Source organism: Rhinatrema bivittatum, chromosome 17 (assembly GCF_901001135.1).
Source record: "Rhinatrema bivittatum chromosome 17, aRhiBiv1.1, whole genome shotgun sequence".
Lineage (NCBI taxonomy): Eukaryota > Metazoa > Chordata > Amphibia > Gymnophiona > Rhinatrematidae > Rhinatrema > Rhinatrema bivittatum.
This window is the reverse complement of record NC_042631.1, coordinates 17,521,334-17,542,594: the sequence shown is the minus strand read 5'-3', so window position 1 is coordinate 17,542,594 and position 21,261 is coordinate 17,521,334. Positions and strand designations below refer to the sequence as shown.

Sequence of the window (21,261 nt, the reverse complement as noted above, 5' to 3'; positions counted from 1 at the left end):
GGAGAGAGGTCAGAAAGGGCTGGAAAGGCAAAATCAAGACAGCCGCATCTTGGCTTGGTCAAAGCTAAAAACAGATATAGAAATATGTTAACCTTATTTTGGCTGCCATGTATTAAAAGCAAATGTTGTGTTTGTGGGTTGATGATGAGGTGCTGGTGACAGTGTGGTGGTGTTCTAGTTTATATAGTGCTAGCAATGTATGAATTGCTGAGCACAGTTAAAACAGGTAAGTACAAAAAAAAAAAAAAAGAGATCAATAATAAGTTAAAAGAGGTCCCTGTTCCAAAGAGTTTAAATAGAAGAATAGAGAGATTTACAAGAGATGAAACTGGAGGAATTTTAGGAGTGGGGAGATGGGAGATCAGAGGAGGGAGTGACTTTTATGATGACTAGTAGAGCGTGCCTTAAGACCAGACTTAAAGGCTATTAAGTACTAGGTATGGTATGTTTTTATGAAGTTTTTTTTTTTTTTTTAAATTTTTCTTCTGTAACTTTTGATATTTTTCTTTGATGTCGGAATTGTTTAACTGTACATGTTAAAATCTCAATTAAAAAAAAGGTGTTGATTAGGAGATAGGAGCTATGATGTCTTGATTTCAAGGAGTTGGGTATAAGATGCTGGATATAAGATGCTGCTTCTCATGCTTTGGGTATGAGATGCCGGGTATAAAGTGATTATATGTTGCTTATGAGATGGTGGTTATAAAATACTAGAAATGGGGTTCTATTTGTTGGTGGCTGCATTCACAAAAGTTGTAACAGGATTTGGCAACAAATTTTTATCATTTGTTACTTGTTAAAAATAATATTATTTCTCTTCTCTATTTCTATTTTTCTTTTCCTTCCTCCTGATCTGGATCAACTATTATTGAACATGAACATCTCTTCAGCAAGTAAGTCACTTTTCCATCCTTTATCCACACAATTCTCTTAGGAATATTTTCGTCTGCAAACAGTTAATACTAGGAGCTTATTGCTATCCCACAATTCCCTCTGTTCTAGAAGTACCCAAGAAACCCTTCTGTTCAGTACTGAGAGGGAAGATGGTCCCTTCTGTCCCACACTGGAAAGGGCCTGCTATTCACTGTCCCAGAGTCCCTTCTGTCCCACACTGGAAAGGGCCTGCTATTCACTGTCCTAGAGTCCTTTCTGTCCCAGAATTCCTTCTCCCACACTGGAAGGAGGTTGCTGTCCTGGATTTCTCTCTGTCGTACATTGTAAAATGATATTTCAGACTCCTCCTCTCTGTCCCACATTGAGAGGAGTTATCATAAGATCCTCTGTCCTGCACTGAGAGACATTATCTCAGAGATCCCTGTAGAAGTTGCTATCGTCAGAACCCACTGACCCAAATGGGGAGAGAAGGAACGGGGGGGCTCTCTGTCTCGCAGTAGGGAATGGGCATTATCCAAGAGTCCCCTGTCTTTTGTCTTTCAGTAGTGAGGCTCTGCTATGCCGGAAACCCCTCTGTTCTAAAGTGGTATCTCACAGTCCCTTATGTCCCTCACCCGTTAGGGAATTGGGGTTGGAACCACTTTTTGCTTTTCTGCTTCTAAGCTGCAGGTTCTGTGAGAAACACTGATGAAATGCTCAATCTATTTTTAGGTACATTTTTGAGAGTATTGGCAACAAGCGGATTTTGACAATTAACCATTGCTCCCTTGCTGATGACGCGGCCTACCAGTGTGTGATTGGTGATGAGAAGACCTTCACTGAACTCTTTGTAAAAGGTAAGGTACCATGATGCCTAGCAGTTCCACTCCACTCTCTACTAAACCTCCACTACAATTCAGCTCTCTACCACACCATCACCATTCCACCTTTTCTCTTACCTCCTAAACCATGCCACGCTCTACCACACTTCGTCCAACCACTGTTATGGTGACCACCGGCATGAAAAAGGGGCCACCAGCATGAAAGGGAGCAATATCCATGGGAGCAGGAAACCAAAGTTGAAGAAGGTCCACATCCATGGACCAAGAGTCAAAACCATTAGTGAAGGGGCACATTGCCAGGCCCTGGAACACAGCTCTGAGTCAGGGGCCACAACCTAAAGTTTAGAGTCACCGTCATGAGTGAGGATGCCACAGCTGTAGGACCACTACCTACCACTGCCATGAGGAAGAAGCTCCAGATATACATATACAGGACCAGGACTTCAGCCACGGATGAAGTTCCACCTTTATAGGAAATTAGACATCAGGTGTTAACAGTCTGATTGTGGAATCCAAAAGTGAAGGATTGAGATTCTTATTTAATTGTAAGTAATAGCTGTTGATTTAGCAAACATCTACTTGTCTCTTTGCCTTTCGATTAATGCCTAACAATATCAGGGGAAGAGAGTTAAGTGACTGAAGTGTAGGAGAAGAAGCCGGATGATGGAGACTCAAGTAGGGGTGTAACCGCAGGCTGTCTCTATCCTTTTTCAGAACCCCCTGTCCTGGTGATTCGCCCGCTGGAGGACCAGTTAGTGATGGTGGGAGACAGGGCAGAGTTTGAATGTGAGGTCTCGGAGGACGGAGCACATGTGAAATGGTAAGAACTTTTCTCTTTCTAACAGTGTCCACTGAAATAACTGATAATCGAATGAGATCCATTCTCAGAGAACAGAAGCAATAAGATATTTCAGTATAGTTACAAATCATTCTAGATCTGGACTGACTCAAGTTCCCTTGCCCCTGAAACAAATAGTACTGGTATCACCAACTACTGATTGTCAAAGACGTCACTCACCAGGTCTCAGCAGGCAATGGGCTAGGAATTTAGACTTGGTTCAGACTCTTGATCTTACATGGGGGAAGGGGAAGGACAGATAAATGTTCTCAACCTTGCTTCTGGCATCTTGAGATCTTCTGGATCCTAATCTGCCAGGTAACAGCCTGACCTACTGCCCTCGGATACCCTATCAGAGTTTTGTTCATAAACTTGGATTCAAATTTCATCTGAAATTTCCATCACTGTCTTCTGGACAACACCAGTGTGGCAAGCCTTGTGGACAAAGGGTCAATTCTGGTCCGGAAAGGTCACTCCTGGGCTTTTCATTAGAGCCTATCTACTGTGGTGTCATGGGAAAGTCGAAAGATAACGAGGGAACAGTTAGCCCTAATCATCCTTTGCTCATGTGCTGAAACTGGGAATCAGCCCTTTGCTCGTGGACATCCTGCCCGCCTGTTACTGTAGCTGGCTGAGCACCTGCAATGCTTCAGATCAGTCTCGGCTCTGATTCTGAGCCTGACCTTGTAGGGAAATGGCATTTGGCTCGGCTGGCCAGCTGGAGAGTTGACTGTCGGGTATCGGTGACCACACAGCGTGTTCTCACGCTTGTTAAGTGCGGCAGGAGCAGCACAGAGCACCTGCTAGACACAACCCCTTGCAGCTTCACACTCCAGCCTGAACGTTTCCTGAGGGAACCTCCTCCCACCGTGCGCGCATGAAATGGGCTGGGGGCTGTAAAGGCTGGAGAGGAGGCATACGATACTTGCAATAATTCACGATCTGTTATGCAACCCAACTTCAATATGGCTCTGCACACTGTTCAGGATCTATAAACCAACTCGTCAACTTCGCTCGATGGGCAAACGTATCCTTGAAGTACCATCTGTAAAAACTGCAAGACTGGATTTAACAGGCAAACGAGCTTTCCCAGTCACCGGCCCAGCTCTTTGGAACTCCTCCCCCCCACTGAAGAAATTCGTCTAACAGCAAACACTAAAGAATTTAGAAAATCACTAAAAACCTATCTCTTCACAATTGCTTATAAGATCAGCTTAACCGTTCTATCTACTTAATCAGTTAAAGACATTTTTAATATTACATCTGTTGTTTTTTAAAAACAATAGATACATTTTTAATACTGTAATTATAATGTATATTAATAACTGTACTGTTGTTTTTATTATGTATGTTCTATTTGAAAACCGCCTAGAGGGTCAGATTCCTGCCCTATTAGCGATTATATGAAAACTTTAAAATAAAAGACATACCGCTGTCAGAAATGCACACATATAGAGACTTTACATTTATTTCCCCCTCCCCCCACACGTTGATGCAGATTTAAAGAAGCTTAGGGGAGCGAGAAGACCACCTTTCCTCCCTCACAAAATCATAAAATCCCCATGCTGGGGAAAAGTAATGGAGGTGACGCAGTGACAGAGGTGACGCAGTGACAGAGGTGGAGGTGACGCAGTGACAGAGGTGGAGGTGACGCAGTGACAGACCCAGCAGCAAAAGCAGAAATATCCAACGTGGATCTGAGATCCGGCGGTGCAGGAAGCAGGATGTGCGCCGATTGAGTGTGCCATGCCTCTCCTCAGAGAGCGCAGAAGACGGTAAATCCACTCGGATCTCCCGCGTACGTCTATCGGTTCCCATGCATCCGACGCGGGTTCTCAGTCCTGTCTCTGCATTGTGTCCTGTGCCCGTTGTGTTTCTTGCGCATTTGCCGACTTGGACCGCTTTTGGGCCGAACTGTTGTAACATAACCTTGCTTGGGCCGGTACCGGTCACGTTGCAGGTGTTAGGAAAGTGGCAAAATTAGGCGCAAACTGGGTCAAAATGAATTCAGGTTCCCAGCAGCTCCGGCTTCCAATCCCAGGCCTTTGTTTCTGGGCATAAGCTGACTCCAAAACTCTCCTCTCTCAGGTTCCCTGTCCTAAAGCTCTCAGAGCTTCTCTCCCACAGCAGGCCTCTCAGGTTCCCTCTCTCAGGGCTCCTCTCGGAGAGAGAGCGCCTCTTGGGCACACCCTTTCCTTCCTCCCGACGTCTGCATGCTGAAAGAGAAAAGAGTGAGGTGGATGTAACTGGTTGGTTGCCTTTTAGGGAGAAGGACGGAGTAGAACTGACCCGAGAGGAGACCTTCAAGTATCGGTTCAAGAAAGATGGAAAGAAACATCATCTTATCATTAACGAGACTACCAAGGAGGACTCTGGGCATTACACCGTGAAAACCAATGGCGGGGAGTCAGTCGCTGAGCTCCTGGTGCAAGGTGAGGTCCTGGGGGGGTGGGGGGGGGAGAGTGAACAGCGTAATCCCACAGGAAGAGCAAGAAACAGGGCAGAAAGCAAAGTCTTCGGGGCCAGAGGACCACGATTATCTCAGACAGAGGTTCTCTGGGTCTCTGTGCAGCTTATTATTAGGTCTTTATAGATGTCTGGATGACCATTGTGGCAGAAGTCTTTATACAGAGGATTCCTCTTTACATCTGCTTTTTCTGCTGAGTGATGTTCATGTTTTCATTTTATTTGCGATGCATTTCATTTTTGGAACCTGTTTTGTGCTATTTCCGGGTTTCTTAGTTGCATTATAAAGCTTTGTATGTTGCTTGTGGTTGCTTTTCGTTTCATTTCTCTGGAAGTGTGAATGCTTATTGGTCCAGGGATTTTATTTGCTGTTTTAATGTATTTGTCTGTTGTTTTTGTTGCTTATGGATTTTTCAAAGCCATATATGTGCATAAAAAATGGGTTTCTGTGCATTTAATGGCTTCTTCTGAAATTGCTCGTGGTTTGGGCACACAACCTGATTTTTACACTTCCTGTTACGCACACAAAATAAAAGAAGCAGTTGGGAATGGGGGTGGAACTGAGGCAGTTTTGGATTTCGGTGCATATTTTTGCAAGCAGCAGGTGTCACTTTGTGTGAGGGAGTGTCTGTGCATACTTTTGCATAATTTTCAAAGCAAACGTTTGGACAAAAGTTCGATTGAAAATTGATGTAAATCAGCATGGAACTGGCAGGTAAGTTATCCGCAATGTTAGAAAATCAAACTCCCTATATGCAGCACTGGATCTTCTATCTCTGTATTTTTGGAAATTGCTCTGGGCAGCTATTTTGGTGGCACAATGAATAAATATAAGCAAATAAATAAATATAGGCTGTAACAGAAGTCCTTATGCCAGCTCTGAGAGAGGTCTGTATACCAGCAGTGATGGAAATAAGTATGCAGTGTATGACAGAGGTCCATATTCAAGGTTCATATATCAGCACAGCAGTGAGAGAGATCTGTACACGGTGAGTGACCAAGGTTCATGTACCGGCAGTGACTGAGATCTATAAAGAGTGAGTGACCAAGGTTCATGTACCGGCAGTGAATGAGATCTATAAAGAGTGAGTGACCAAGGTTCATGTACCGGCAGTGAATGAGATCTATAAAGAGTGAGTGACCGAGGTTCATGTACCGGCAGTGACTGAGATCTATAAAGAGTGAGTGACCAAGGTTCATGTACCGGCAGTGAATGAGATCTATAAAGAGTGAGTGACCAAGGTTCATGTACCGGCAGTGAATGAGATCTATAAAGCGTGAGTGACCAAGGTTCATGTACCGGCAGTGACTGAGATCTATAAAGAGTGAGTGACCAAGGTTCATGTACCGGCAGTGACTGAGATCTATAAAGAGTGAGTGACCAAGGTTCATGTACCGGCAGTGAATGAGATCTATAAAGAGTGAGTGACCAAGGTTCATGTACCGGCAGTGACTGAGATCTATAAAGAGTGAGTGACCAAGGTTCATGTACCGGCAGTGAATGAGATCTATAAAGAGTGAGTGACCAAGGTTCATGTACCGGCAGTGAATGAGATCTATAAAGAGTGAGTGACCAAGGTTCATGTACCGGCAGTGACTGAGATCTATAAAGAGTGAGTGACCAAGGTTCATGTACCAGAAGTGACTGAGATCTATAAAGAGTGAGTGACCGAGGTTCATGTACCGGCAGTGACTGAGATCTATAAAGAGTGAGTGACCGAGGTTCATGTACCGGCAGTGACTGAGATCTATAAAGAGTGAGTGACCGAGGTTCATGTACCGGCAGTGACTGAGATCTATAAAGAGTGAGTGACCGAGGTTCATGTACCGGCAGTGACTGAGATCTATAAAGAGTGAGTGACCGAGGTTCATGTACCGGCAGTGACTGAGATCTATAAAGAGTGAGTGACCAAGGTTCATGTACCGGCAGTGACTGAGATCTATAAAGAGTGAGTGACCGAGGTTCATGTACCGGCAGTGACTGAGATCTATAAAGAGTGAGTGACCGAGGTTCATGTACCAGAAGTGAATGAGATCTATAAAGAGTGAGTGACCAAGGTTCATGTACCGGCAGTGACTGAGATCTATAAAGAGTGAGTGACCGAGGTTCATGTACCGGCAGTGACTGAGATCTATAAAGAGTGAGTGACCGAGGTTCATGTACCGGCAGTGACTGAGATCTATAAAGAGTGAGTGACCGAGGTTCATGTACCGGCAGTGACTGAGATCTATAAAGAGTGAGTGACCAAGGTTCATGTACCGGCAGTGACTGAGATTGGTACACAGTGAGTGCCCAAAGTTCATGTACCAGCAGTAAGAGAGATCTATATACCAATTGTAGTGCAGGTCAATATATATCAGTAGTGATTTAGGTCTGTATAGCAGCTGATGCTTGTTTTTCTGAATCCAGAGAAGAAACTTGAAGTTTTACAGAGCATAGCAGACCTGACAGTGAAGGCTTGTGAACAGGCTGTCTTCAAGTGTGAAGTCTCTGATGAAAACGTGAAGGGCATCTGGGTAAAAAATGGCGTGGAAGTGGTTCCCAATGACAGGATAACCATCAGTCACATTGGCAGGTGAGTCCCAGACTTATCAGTGTCTCCTCCTGCTCAATTCTCCTCTGATGTGCTACCTTCACCTTCCAGACCACCACCAGAAGCACCACCCATGGCCTCATCAAGGGGTGTGAGCAAGAGAGAGAGAGAGGGTGATGGAGAACACTCGGGGTGAAAAGGTGGAGGTGCAGAGGAAGCTTAAGGGACAAAGATGGAATTTGATAGATTTGTAGAACAATGCCTGAGATAGGGGAAGTTTCTGGGAGATGTCCTGTCTTGGAGTAGTATGTGCACTTTCAGTCATACAATGGGTCAGAGGGAGTTGATTCATGTTTTTCAGTGGAGGAGAGGGATATTGCTTGAATAGTAGCCATCGATTAAAAAAAAAAAAAAAAGATCCAATATGTATGGGTAAAAAATGCATCAATTATCATAATATGTACCCATGTGTTTTATACAAAACGTCTCTTAAGTCCAAATTCTTAGAAAGCTGCACTTATGTGAATATTACGGAATTGGGTCCCTGATGCAGAGAATGCTCGAAACACAGGGTCATGTCAGGATAAGTAATATTTTGCTTGGTACATGGTGACTTTGTAGGCAAAAAAGAAAAAGCAAAACAAATGAACATGATAGGGACCTGTAGTTGCAGCATGGGAAACAGTGATGGCAATGCACAAAGAAAGTGCCTGTGTGTCTCACATATGATGGTCCCTTAATACTCATATAAGAACATTTTGCTATGAAATTGGACTCAAGAAACATTTTCTATTAAACATATGGGTAGATTTTGTGATAAGCTTGTATAGTAGCACCAGCAGCTCACCTGAGTAAGCTGGTGATGTTGGGCACATTTATATTTTTCAGAATCCACAAACTGACTATCGATGATGTCACACCCAAAGATGAAGGGGATTACTCTTTCATCCCTGATGGATTTGCCTTCAACCTCTCTGCCAAGCTCAAGTTTTTGGGTGAGTACATACAATTCCGGAGACCCCCTACAAGCTCTGGGATCCCTACCCGTTCCTGTGAACCCCAAGCTGGGGCTCCTCCCAAGACTGGTAGCTCTATGCTGGGGATTTTGAGCTAGGGGCATCCCATGCCTGCTGAGCTCCTTCCAATACATATGATCTTTTTGCTGGGAACCCCTGGGCAACTTTTAGATCTCTGAGAGACCCCTGTGGTATTGGCAGATCCGTGAATGACCTTTGAGCCACTGGTGGGTCTCTGACGACAGCCTGTAGTATTGGTAGGTCTATTAATGACCCTATAGTTACTGGTGGGTCTCTGGATGCCCCCTACTGAAACAGGAAGGTCTGTGCCCCCAGACTGATGTGTGAAATTCTTCTTGTTTTCCAGAGGTGAAGATTGATTTTGTTCCAAGACATGGTAACAGATCCTCATTTTATTTGCATGCAATGTAGTGTTTTAAACATAACTGTTATGAGATTGTGCATATTTATGGTTAAATGTGTTTCTGTCTATTTCCATGTGCACAAATGCATTTTTTATGTTTGCATAGGTGGATTGCCTGCTCATGCAGTATGCTTTATGTGCATTTCTGTGGCCTTGTGTGTGTAAATAGCTAATAGACAGAGAGATGCAGACAGAAACTTACACACATAGATCATACATAGATGAAGGAGCTTAAAGAGAGATGGTACAAATGTCATAGATAAATGAATAGGTAATAAAATGATAAATGATAGAAAGATACGATAGAGACAGATATAAAGCGAGATTATAGAAATAACATACTGTAATCACAAGGATAAAACAATGATGGAGAGTGAGAATGCAGGTGGTATATAATAGGAGGAAGCTTGATGTAAAGATAGAAAGGGATGATGCAGCACTAGAGACAGAGAGAGAGGAAGATGTAGAAAGCTACGGGAGAGAAAGAGAGAGAGATCTCTATAGAGAGGTCAGAATTGGTATACAGATGACACGTGATGGAGACTCACTAGATAAAGGTTTTATGCTCAGCCCCTGCTCCAAGAGTAAATAGTGAGAATATTTGTAGTATGTATATGTGTGTGTATGTATGTATATATATATATACTACCTAATGATACACAGCTATTATATTATCAAAAATATATATTTTTTTAAATCATTTTATGCAAACAATGTTTTTAAAATAGTAAATGCAAAAAATGCTGTATATGCAAAGTTACAATTAGTCACATTTAGAAGGCTTTTAAAGAATAAGCAAGAGCATCAATTGTATCTAACAATTATCAGCTCCCTAGAAAGAGTAAAACATTTCAAAGGTCTCTGATATTTTTTTTTAAGAACATTTGTTTGAGAGAGAATGTTGCATGCCCCGACAGAGAGAAAACCAAAGTGAGGCTGAGACGGAATGAACATTCAGAGGAAACTTTCTGTGAAATAAGCCACAGTATTTACAGGTCTCATTCATTATATCTCTCTACGGAATTGCTGTGGGTCCTCGGTGCACATTCACACTTCCCCCTGAGGAAGCCATTACTGGTGAAACGAAAAGGCCTTTAAAAGGCCTTTGTCAGGGCACGAGGAATCGTCTTTGTTCTGCTGAATCAGCTCATAAATTGAGACACGCAGCATTCGCTCTCGCATTTAAAAAATAATTAAAAATATACTTTTGATATTAGGTGCGTTTCATTAGGTACATAGTGTTCCCAGCTTCTATTTCTATTTTTGTACAGAGCGTAAATTGGAACACTTTAAGTATTTTCTGCCTTATGTATCTTTGTATTTTATGTGTGTGTATATATATATCGGGGTATATAAATAGCCAATAAACACACACACACACACACACAATATATATAATTAGTATTTAAATATTCTTTATGCTCTTCCTGCCCGCCTTCTCTGCAGAGCCACCAAAAATTCACCTGGACTGCGGGTCGAAAGCGACAGACGTTGTTACTGTAGTGGCTGGAAATAAGCTTCGCCTGGAAGTACCCATCTCTGGAGACCCGGCACCCACAGTTGTCTGGAACAAAGGAGATAAGGTAACAGAGGGGTCTGTAGGTTTTCTGGCTAAGAACTGTGTATTTTTCACAGGGAAGAACGGTTCGAAGTTGTGTGTTCCTGGTGCTGAGGTGTAGATGGGACTGGACTTTTCTGTCAGTGAGGTATATTTAGGGGCTGTGTGTTTCTGCTGGAGAGGTGCATTACAAAGCTGGAAAAGGAGGGATGGCATTGGATGTATACTATGTGGGGGTTTTCATATGCTCATCTGCCCAAAGTGGTAGAACACAAATGAGGAAGACTTAAAAAATGTTCTGGATCTGGCAATTGGGATGTATCCTTGCCATGCACTTAGGAATAACTGAGCAGAGTGAATAAGCTGGTAGGGGGTTTTGTTTCTATGTACAGTGAATAGTGGGTGCAGGATAATTTCTTGCTCCTGTGTAATAGAGGATACCTTTTTTAAAAAATAAAACATATCCTGTGCTGCATGTCCCTTGCAGAACAAACACAGAACTTATAAAGAAAAAAAAAAGGTCACAAAACAGGAAATGATTCCCAGATCATAAGAGGCTATATCCCCTGATGGAAACAGAAACCAACTAAAGCAGATCTGACTGAGGGAGTCACTTGGTCAGTGACCAGATACTATCTGTCTCCATCTGCTGGTAGGGAGGAACATTACCCAGGGTCTGGACCATTATGGCAGTTAGGGATGTTCAAAAATTACTTTCTTCCTTCAACATTTACTAAAGAAAGGCAATAGTTACAGAGAAGTCAACATTAGAAGTGTTCTATATTGCTGTTTTTTTAGGAGGATTTTGAGAAAGGAATGTTGTTCTCGGAATCAAAATAAACATAAATCCAAGACTAATGGGAATTCCATTACATTTGACACGTAAGAAATGAATAGATGTAGCACTATTAAGTTGTGCTGAGCAGATGTTGTACCTACATATAAAAAGAGAACTACTATAGTCTATATATATTTCTGTATTGGTAGCTAGATGGAAATTATCATGATTTATTGGAGGGGGCCCATTGTTAAATTTTGTTTAATGAAATCAAGACTGGCCTACCAAGTGGAGCAGAACTAGGAGAGCCCTTGGTAAGCACTTAGTAGCATGTCACTGGGAATTATTTTGGATTTGTGGATCATATTTGTCAGAATGTGTATAGGATATTTTCCTCTTCCCCTGGGTCACCATAAATAAATACTTTCCCAAATATGAGGAGTCTTAAGGCTGAACTTGATGGGACTGTGTGCTTTCAATAAAGTGTAGTGTGAATGTATAACACTCGGTACCTGTTTTGATATGTTCCTGTATCAGGTCTCTAGGGTTCTCCTTCCACACTTCTCCAACTTATCCCAACCACGCCTTTCCATCTTTGCCTTCCATGCATCTCCAATTCATACTACATCATCTTATCCCTCTACACTTCTAACTTTCTCCAACTATGCTTCTTCATCTTACCTCCAACTACATCTCTCCAGCTTATCCCATCTACACTTCTCCATCTTACCCTGTCACAGCTCTCCTTCTCACCCTTCCTCACTTCAGTCACTTGACTCAGTTTTGCCTCTCCAGCACACCTTTCCTTCTTACCCTAAGCACCCTTTTTAAATCTCACTTTAGTCACTTGACTCAGTTATGTCTTTCCATCTTGATCTAGTGATGACGCTTCATTTCACCGCAGCTGGCCTAATCATTTTGTCATGGCTGTCACAGCGCTACATTTTATCACACTTCTCTGTTGCCTATCTATCACGGCTGTTACAACATTTTTCCATCACACACCCTGTCGACGGTCGTCTGTCACACCTTCCTCGTGCCTCTGCTCCTTGGAGCCTTGACTCCATTGGTCGTCTCTTCTCTGCTCAGTCTCAGTCCTATTTTACTGATGTAGGGTGCTGGTATAGTGTCCAGAAGTGGTGACCCTTCAGACCCAAATACTGGGGACAGTCTGAGTAACAGCAATAAAGTGAGTTCATGGCTTTTGCATCTCCCTTATACTACTGGAACTCATGTTGCAGCAACTGCAAACTATGAATAATTCACAGGACTGCACACACAGAAGAATGCTCATACCACAGAAGTAAACATAAATACACAAAGAAATACACATCCACACACACAGAAATAAGTACACACACCATACAGAGATAAACACACATGCACACACAGAGGCATCCAATAAATACATACACAAAAATACAAACACATTCAAGCACAATATATATATATACGTACAAAAAACAAAGGCATAAAATAAACAATGTGGAAATACATAGATGCACCAGAGAAATATACACTCAGCAAAGAGAAGTAAGTATACATACACAGACACACACTACACAGAAATACACAGACCACATAGAAATACATATCTACTCCACACAGTAACACACACATAAATCTCACCAAAATAAATACATACACCCCATCCCAAAATACAGGCGTAAACCACAGAAAACTAGCTCTTCCGAATATCACACAGAAATAAATATGTACTATCTACATTTAACAACGCATTCTCTGTTCTGATTAAGGCTCTGTGAAGTGAGCATTTTTTCATAGATACACAAAAAGCAATTTTAAAAGCCAATTACTCAGAAAAAGTTAATTACCCCAGTAAACTGGCCTGTGTGACACTTGCCCTCCTCTGCCCAGCTAAAATTGCCCATGGCTTCTTCAGTACGCAGACTTTTGGCAGAATTTAAGAGGCATTTCAGTGGGGGTTTTCCAATGTACACAATGTTTGGCCACATGCACAGATAGCAAGGGCAAAGTACATAGGTGCTTTTAACGTGAGCTATTCAAAATTTGCCCCAAAAACAAGTGGGAAAATCTTTAGTAAATAAGCCCCTAAGTTTGTGATCCCATCTTAGTTGTTCTTTTATCCCATTGCACAATTGCCTCCATCATATGGTGCCCATCCTCTATTCCCATCACTCAATGTCCTTCTCTCATGCCCTCATCTACATCTCATAGTGCCTCTCTCTCTTCTCCCCATCATGTAGCCTTCTCCCCGTCCTTCTCTTATCACATCATGTCGTGTCTTTTACTTATTGGATTATGCAGAAACCCAGCCTTTTCCCATTGCACAGCACCCTTATATTCCAGCATGCGTTGCCCGACACCACATCTCATGGCATCCTTCTTTTATTTCAGTACAGAAATTCATCACTTGTTGTGTTCTTTTAGTCTTTGTAGTAATACACATATTGTTTAAGATCCCAAAGTCTATTACCCACTTCAGACCATGGGGATGCTCACTGGACCGTCAATGACAGGAGAGAACGCTTCTCCTTCAGACTTCGGTGCATGGCATTACAGAAAACCCTTATTTTCAAGGTATTTGTTTTCCTCTACCTGCAAGCATACTCACAACTTTGAAGTCCTACCAGTCTGCTGATGCTATAGCTCCAGGGCCAATCCTGGCTTTTGCCGACATTATTAGCAAAGGGCCTAGAGTGCTGCATGTGTTTCATAAAATGCGGACAATTCAGGCCTTTGCTGATGATGTCAGCAGGAGCCAGGGATGGCCTCGGAGTTGCAGTGTGAAAGGGCAGTGCTCAGGTTCCCTCCTGGGCCTATTTTTCAGGGACACTATCTCTCCTCTTCAGCCCGACTCTTCCTTTGTTGGCCGTCGATTCTCTGGGTCTTGCAACTAACATCTGGATTTTCTTTTTTAAATTGTATTTATTTTAGATTTAACTCACACCTTTTCATTGGTAGCACGAGGCGAGTTACGTACAGGTAGAGCAGGTATCGATAGCATGGGAGCTGTCAAGAATGCTCCCTTTGCTGTGTCTCTCCCTTCTGGCCCTTTTCCACTGGCAGCAACAATCACATCAGCACTTCCAGATTCAAGAGCCAGACTGCTGCCGGATCACCAGAACCACTGCCCCCTCCATCTGCTGGCCCCCAAAACAACCCATCAGCAGCGGGAGCCATCAGAGGAGCTCCCACTGCAGCCTGCCCCCTCCATAGCCTCCTTAAAAAAAATAATAATAAAAAAAAAATGTGGTTGCCTGCGCTGCAGCTCCAGAGGTTGCCATGATGAAAGAGTTTAGTGCTTTTTAAGGGGGCAGATGCCGTCCCAGCTGTGCCTTGAACCTTCCCTGCAGCTGCAGCCATAAAGACCTTCACGGGCTCCCGGTGAGTGAGCAACCACATTTTAGGGTCCCAGGTTACAATAAAAATGGATGTATGTGGAAATGGTGGGGTAGGCTCTCAGCAGCCAAGGAGGCAGGAGAGCCAGCTCTGGGGGTGGGCTCAGAAGTGGTAGATGAAGACGGGCAGGAGTAGGCAAACGTTTTTTTTAACACAGGTCCACCACCATCCTCTTCTTCCTCACCTAAGCTCCGAGGAGAACCTTCAGTCCCTGCTGTGTATATATGTATATATATATATATATATATATATATATATATATATATATATATAAGAGCCAATAATGTGGCCCTGTTTAAAACAAACAAAGGTTTGCCCACCCCTGGCCTACATAGTGAATGCATTCATGTACAGCCCACCTGTATCCCAGCCCCAGGAATACACCGAATGCCTCCATCGACTGCAGGTCCACACACTCAGTGTAAGACACTCTCGCCCACATCCAAACCACTTTCAGTCCACAGTCCTGTTTCTCTACCCCTTTACTGTCCTGCTAGTATTGCCCTGTATCTCATGCTTTTGCTAGCACTGTTTCAACTCCCCACACATAGTCCTTTGTCCACTTTTCACTTCCCTTTTTTTCTGAGTTCTCCTTTTTTTTTTTTTTTTACCAAGTTTCCATAAGAGAAAACAGATTTGGGGCAGCTTAAGGTGGCAGCTGCTAAGTAGAATGGTGGAGACCTGCCCCCCCCCCTGCTTGGTAGACTCCAGTACCGGGCCAGGCTAGGGCCGTTCTCATTTGCTGTCCGTGTTGCTGCTCTCAGGTGATCTCAGAGTTGGAAGGGAGAATTCGCGTGGAGACGTTCAAAGACCACTGCGTCTTCCTCATCGAAGGGGCCGAGAAGCAAGACGAAGGCACGTACACTGTGGTGGTGCAGAATCCAGCGGGAGAAGACACCGCAGACATCACAGTTAAAGTCATTGGTACGTGAGTGGAAATCCCGTGCAGTCAGAAGAGTGCCGGCACCTTCAGACGCTTCATTACCTGATGAGAGAAACTCATCATGAACCCGCACCAGAGGTGATCGTTTTCTCTCCTTGGCTGTCAGTTCTGTCTCAGTGGTCTTCTCTGGATGTATTTATTCCAGATGTTCCTGATCCTCCAGAGGCCCCCGTGGTCACAAATGTAGGAGAAGATTACTGCACTGTACATTGGGAGCCACCAAAGTATGATGGAGGCCAAGGAATTCTGGGTGAGAATAACTGCAATATTTGTATATGTTCTTATATTAAGACACATCAGACATAACACAAAATGGCACTGACCTCGGGGCTGGCTGGCATAATTTTGACAATAGGACCTGGCGGGACAGAAGAGACTGGGGATCCTGCCCCATCTTGACTTATTGGACCCCAATGATGGGATAAGATGGGAACAGAGAGTATAGGGGGAAGGGGAATACCTGGGGTGGGGGAGGATTAATATTTTTATTGCAGAGGCGCTAGGGATTTATTTTTTTTTTGACAGGTGGATGTGGCCTGTTCCTTCATTTCTTTTTTTCATTTTAATTAAGTTAAAGAAATTAAATAAACATCAAACAAAACAAGCAAATAAAAAAACAAGCACATTTTCTTCCCATGTACATCCCTACTGTCTGAGATGCTGGTAGCCTATCAAAAAGATAAAAGATAAGGCTCTGCTAGGACATCTCAGGGTTCTCTTTCCATTTTTTGCTGCTGTGCCAGCTTCACTCATGTACAGTCCAGTGATCTTTGCTGACTTCTTTGTCTGCAGGTTACATCCTGGAGAGGAAGAAAAAGAAGAGTTTCAGGTGGATGCGCCTGAACTTTGACCTCCTAACCGACCTGACTTACGAGGCAAAACGAATGATCGAGGGAGTCGTTTACGAGATGCGAGTTTATGCTGTGAATGCCATCGGCATGTCCCGACCCAGTCAACCTTCCCTGCCCTTTGTGCCAATTGGTGAGTTTCAGGACTGGCAACTTCTTTACACAGCTAGCAACGTTCCAATTATTCAACACCGCCATGCAGACAGAGCAACCATGGCTCAGATGCAGAGCAAGTAGCACCCGAGAAGAAACTGTAGATCCTTCTCTGGCTAATTACTGCCCTTAGAAGAGCAACATTACCTCCCAAGGTTTTCATAGGTGGTTAGGATAATAGAAAAAGAAGACCAGAGGTTCATCAAGTCCAATCTTCTTCTAGTCACCTAATAATTATCTTTATCTAATAATAGAGATGAAGGTACAAAAAATAAAAAAAAATCCTTTAAACCCCTGTAGTAATTTCAGAGGTCAATGAAAAAATTCCTTCTAAGAACTGTGATCAACCTCACTACCCGGATCAGTACTGCTCCCTAGATATAGCCAGATTATCGTAAACAACCACCAAGTTACTTCTCCTCCAGATAAGATATCTTCATGCTGAGTTCTTTTTTTCATTGACCTAATGAAGGGACCATAGCTCTTGAAAGACCAGTCACAAACGTATTAAGTTAGTGCAAGAAGAAGGTCATCATCTACAGCTTGACTGTTGATCTTTATGTCTACGCATTCACTTGGAATAACACAACAACCACGCTAATTATTCTTCCAAACACTAGTCTAAATTACTTTTGATGTTTAATGTGGTGACTATGATTGGCTCCTTTTTGCAAAATGTTTCACAATTTCACTGCTCTTTGAGTAAAAACTCCCTTCCTCTGAAGGTGGCGAAATCTATTTCCCTTTAACCTGAAAGGACGCCCACTTGTTTTGCTTGTTACTCTAGGGTTAAAGAACATTGTCAAACCTATTTATAAATTATTGATGAATATCTACAGTGTAACTAAAATTCCCCTTGATTGCATTTTTATCTTATTTAAATAGCCCTTGTGTGCCTTTTTGAATCTGGTGGCCATTCTTTGTACCTTTTCTAGCCTTTGGAGATCCTTTTTGAGGATGGGAACCCTATATGCCATATATGGCATGACAAAGGTCTTGTATGGTGAAAGAATGACTTCACTGCCCTTGCTTCCATCCCCCATATCAAACTCCAGATAAACTTTACCACTCAAATGTACCCTCTTGGGTTCCCCACAGATGTACTGATTCTGGAGAAAACTGGATTCTTTGCGAGTTATGACGTCTATGGTTGATGCAACACAAGAATTATCCAGAGACAATGTAGAGGATTTTTTCAAGCATATACATTAGGGGTTTTTTTTTGGGGGGGGGGGGTGGGAGGGAGGATGGGGTCCTATTCCTAAGAGCCTTTTCAAGTTGTTATTTTCAGTGTTTTAGTTGCACCAAAGCCAGAGATACTCATTTGTGGTGTGTGGGTTTTTTTTTTTTTCTAATATCATATACAATTTTATAAAATATCATAGATCTTCCAGAAATTAGAACTCAAATTCTGAAGTTGGCAGATAAGCAGATGGGAATGTGGTTCTTTGAGAGTGAGCTCACGGAGTGCATTAGGGCCATCTGATGAGACACGTGCAATTCCAAAAATGCTTTTCCCCCCTGTCCCGAAGAAATCAGCACGAAAATAGGGAAAAGCATATTCTAACAGGAATTATGTGGCGATAGCGTCTTCTCCTCCTCTCTCCTTTGTGTTCCGTCTCTATCTCTCAGTTTTCTTCCTTTTATCATTCCCCATTCCTTCCTCTTAAAGCAGCTGCTTTGGGTTACCTGCAATCTGCTGATGGTTTGGCAGCTGATAAAATTAGAGGTGTCAGGAAGCGGCAGTGCCTGGAGAGAACAGCAGGGAATGTGAAAATGTTCATGGAAAGAAGAGGCCGACCCTTCCCACCTCCCTCAGTTCCCTTATGTATGCTGTATGGCACTGGCCACAAAAGAGCTGATTAGGAAAATGACATGCATTTGCTTTCTATAAATATTTGCTGAAACTCCAGCGGTGCCGTGCTACTGCCTACTGCCCCACAGAGTGCTGCTCTGTGTCCAGCCATCTAACCATCCTCTGTCCCTGGCCGTGAGTGTGCCCTGAGACTCCGGCGGCCATTCCAGGGCCAGGCAGCATGACCAAATTGGGCCTGTCCGCAGCCAGCAGCTTGGGCCAGCACCAGCCTGAAGGAGCTAGTTCCAGGAGTCAGCAGGATGACCCGGCAAAAGAGTCTGGGGGACCCCACGCTGTTCAGATGCTGGATGCGGAGGCGACCAATCAAATGCTCAAGAGGAGAACGACAGAACCCACAGGTTCAAGTGCTTTATGCAAAAAAGAGGGGGAAAGACAGAGAGAGTTTCTTATACTTAGAAGAACAATAAAAATGTGATCTCCTAAACAGGATTGTCACTGTTTGCTGGGCTTATCTTTAAATAAGATAGCTGGCTTTATCAGCTAGACTAGTAATGTTGTGTTAAGTGCAGTCATTCTTATTTAATCACCTGAGTTAGTTGTGATAATATCACTAGTCTGGCTTAGTGTGGTTAGTTGTGGTTAGTTGATATTATTACTTGTCTGGTTCATTGGCTGAGTTAGTGCAGTCAGTAGTGATATTATTAATTGTCTGGTTCACTTTCTGTGTTAGTGCAGTCAGTAGTAATATTATTAATTGTCTGGTTCACTTTCTGTGTTACTGCAGTTAGTAGTGATATTATTAATTGTCTGGTTCACTGGCTGTGTTAGTGCAGTCAGTAATGATATTATTAATTGTCTGGTTCACTGGCTGTGTTAGTGCAGTTAGTAGTGATATTATTAATTGTCTGGTTCACTGGCTGTGTTAGTGTAGTTAGTAGTGATATTATTAATTGTCTGGTTCATTGGCTGTGTTAGTGCAGTTAGTAGTGATATTATTAATTGTCTGGTTCACTGGCTGTGTTAGTGTAGTTAGTAGTGATATTATTAATTGTCTGGTTCACTGGCTGTGTTAGTGTAGTCAGTAGTGATATTATTAATTGTCTGGTTCACTGGCTGTGTTAGTGCAGTCAGTAGTGATATTATTAATTGTCTGGTTCACTGGCTGTGTTAGTGCAGTTAGTAGTGATATTATTAATTGTCTGGTTCATTGGCTGTGTTAGTGCAGTTAGTAGTGATATTATTAATTGTCTGGTTCACTGGCTGTGTTAGTGTAGTTAGTAGTGATATTATTAATTGTCTGGTTCACTTTCTGTGTTAGTGCAGTTAGTAGTGATATTATTAATTGTCTGGTTCACTTTCTGTGTTAGTGCAGTTAGTAGTGATATTATTAATTGTCTGGTTCACTGGCTGTGTTAGTGCAGTTAGTAGTGATATTATTAATTGTCTGGTTCATTGGCTGTGTTAGTGCAGTTAGTAGTGATATTACTACTTGTCTGGTTCACTGGCTGTGTTAGTGTAGTTAGTAGTGATATTATTAATTGTCTGGTTCACTTTCTGTGTTAGTGCAGTTAGTAGTGATATTATTAATTGTCTGGTTCATTGGCTGTGTTAGTGCAGTTAGTAGTGATATTACTACTTGTCTGGTTCACTGGCTGTGTTAGTGCAGTTAGTAGTGACATTACTACTTGTCTGGTTCACTGGCTGGTTCACTTGGCTGGTTCACTTGGCTGGTTCCGTACTGTGATGCAAACCACTATACTATCCAAACTCGACTATTGCAACTCCCTCCTCTTAGGCCTACCAGCATCCACCATTAAACCCCTCCAAATCCTCCAAAACACCATGGCAAGAATCTTAACAAACACCAGAAAAACAGACCATATCACTCCCATACTCCAGGACCTCCATTGGCTCCCCATCGCCTTCCGTTCCCAGTACAAAACACTCACCATCCTCCATAACACGCTATACAATAACAATTCACCCTGGCTTGAAAATATGCCAAAATTCCGTCAAGCTAATCGCCCCACGAGAAACTCCCTTGCTGGCACTCTCCAAATCCCCTCACTGAAAATTGGGCACCTTACCAATACCAGGGATAGAGCCTTCTCCATTGTGGGCCCCACCCTCTGGAATTCCCTCCCCGTCAAACTCCGCCTAGAACCATCCCTGAGCCACTTCAAAAAAGGAATCAAAACATGGCTCTTTAGACAGGCATACCCCAACTCCTCTCAATCCTAATTTTGTCCTACGAACCACCTCAGCTCACGCTCAGCCTTTATACCACCTCCCTGTCCTCCCACTCTCCTTCCCATCACCCCTCCTGCTTCCTTCCCTTGCACTCTTAGCCCCCTAATACCCCTAATACCCCTAATACCTAATACCTCCTAATACACTCCTAATACACTCCTAGCCCCCCCAATACCCCTAATACCCCTAATACCCCTATTACCCCTCCCTCTCACCCCCTAGTAACCCCTCCCTCAAAGTACCCGTGCCTTACTGTACCCCTTTTTCACTTTACCCCACCCGCCCCTCTCCCCCTGCTCCCTCCCTACTTTCTCCCCCCCCTCTAGCTTTTAACTATACATATGTGCACTTGCCTCCCCTTACTGTAAATAAGCCCACACATGTCAATTTCTCAAGTGTACATGCCTCGTTTAATTTGTATATAAGTTCCTTTGCATACTTAACCCTAACTTGAATGCAAAAGTTGTAATTCTGCTGTTAACTCTCTCTTCCTTGGTATTTTGTATTACCCAGTTAGCCCCTCCCTTGTTCTTTGTAA

General features: G+C 43.0%; 1 protein-coding gene across 11 annotated transcripts in view; it reads left to right on the top strand.

The window, feature by feature from the left end:
- The window catches only part of LOC115079103 (myosin-binding protein C, cardiac-type-like), a 59,942-nt gene that overhangs the window by 21,794 nt on the left and 16,887 nt on the right, over positions 1-21,261 (top strand). For 7 of the 11 annotated variants that reach the window (XM_029582192.1, XM_029582191.1, XM_029582190.1 and 4 more), the window contains 12 exons: positions 891-893; positions 1,606-1,730; positions 2,430-2,535; positions 4,819-4,985; positions 7,430-7,595; positions 8,442-8,548; positions 8,937-8,966; positions 10,440-10,576; positions 12,444-12,518; positions 15,478-15,637; positions 15,802-15,906; positions 16,449-16,637. In XM_029582192.1, the coding sequence (XP_029438052.1) occupies positions 891-893; positions 1,606-1,730; positions 2,430-2,535; positions 4,819-4,985; positions 7,430-7,595; positions 8,442-8,548; positions 8,937-8,966; positions 10,440-10,576; positions 12,444-12,518; positions 15,478-15,637; positions 15,802-15,906; positions 16,449-16,637 (1,370 nt within the window). The remainder of the gene's footprint in view (positions 1-890; positions 894-1,605; positions 1,731-2,429; positions 2,536-4,818; positions 4,986-7,429; positions 7,596-8,441; positions 8,549-8,936; positions 8,967-10,439; positions 10,577-12,443; positions 12,519-15,477; positions 15,638-15,801; positions 15,907-16,448; positions 16,638-21,261) is intronic. The other 4 variants (XM_029582198.1, XM_029582196.1, XM_029582197.1 and 1 more) reach the window with 1 other exon arrangement.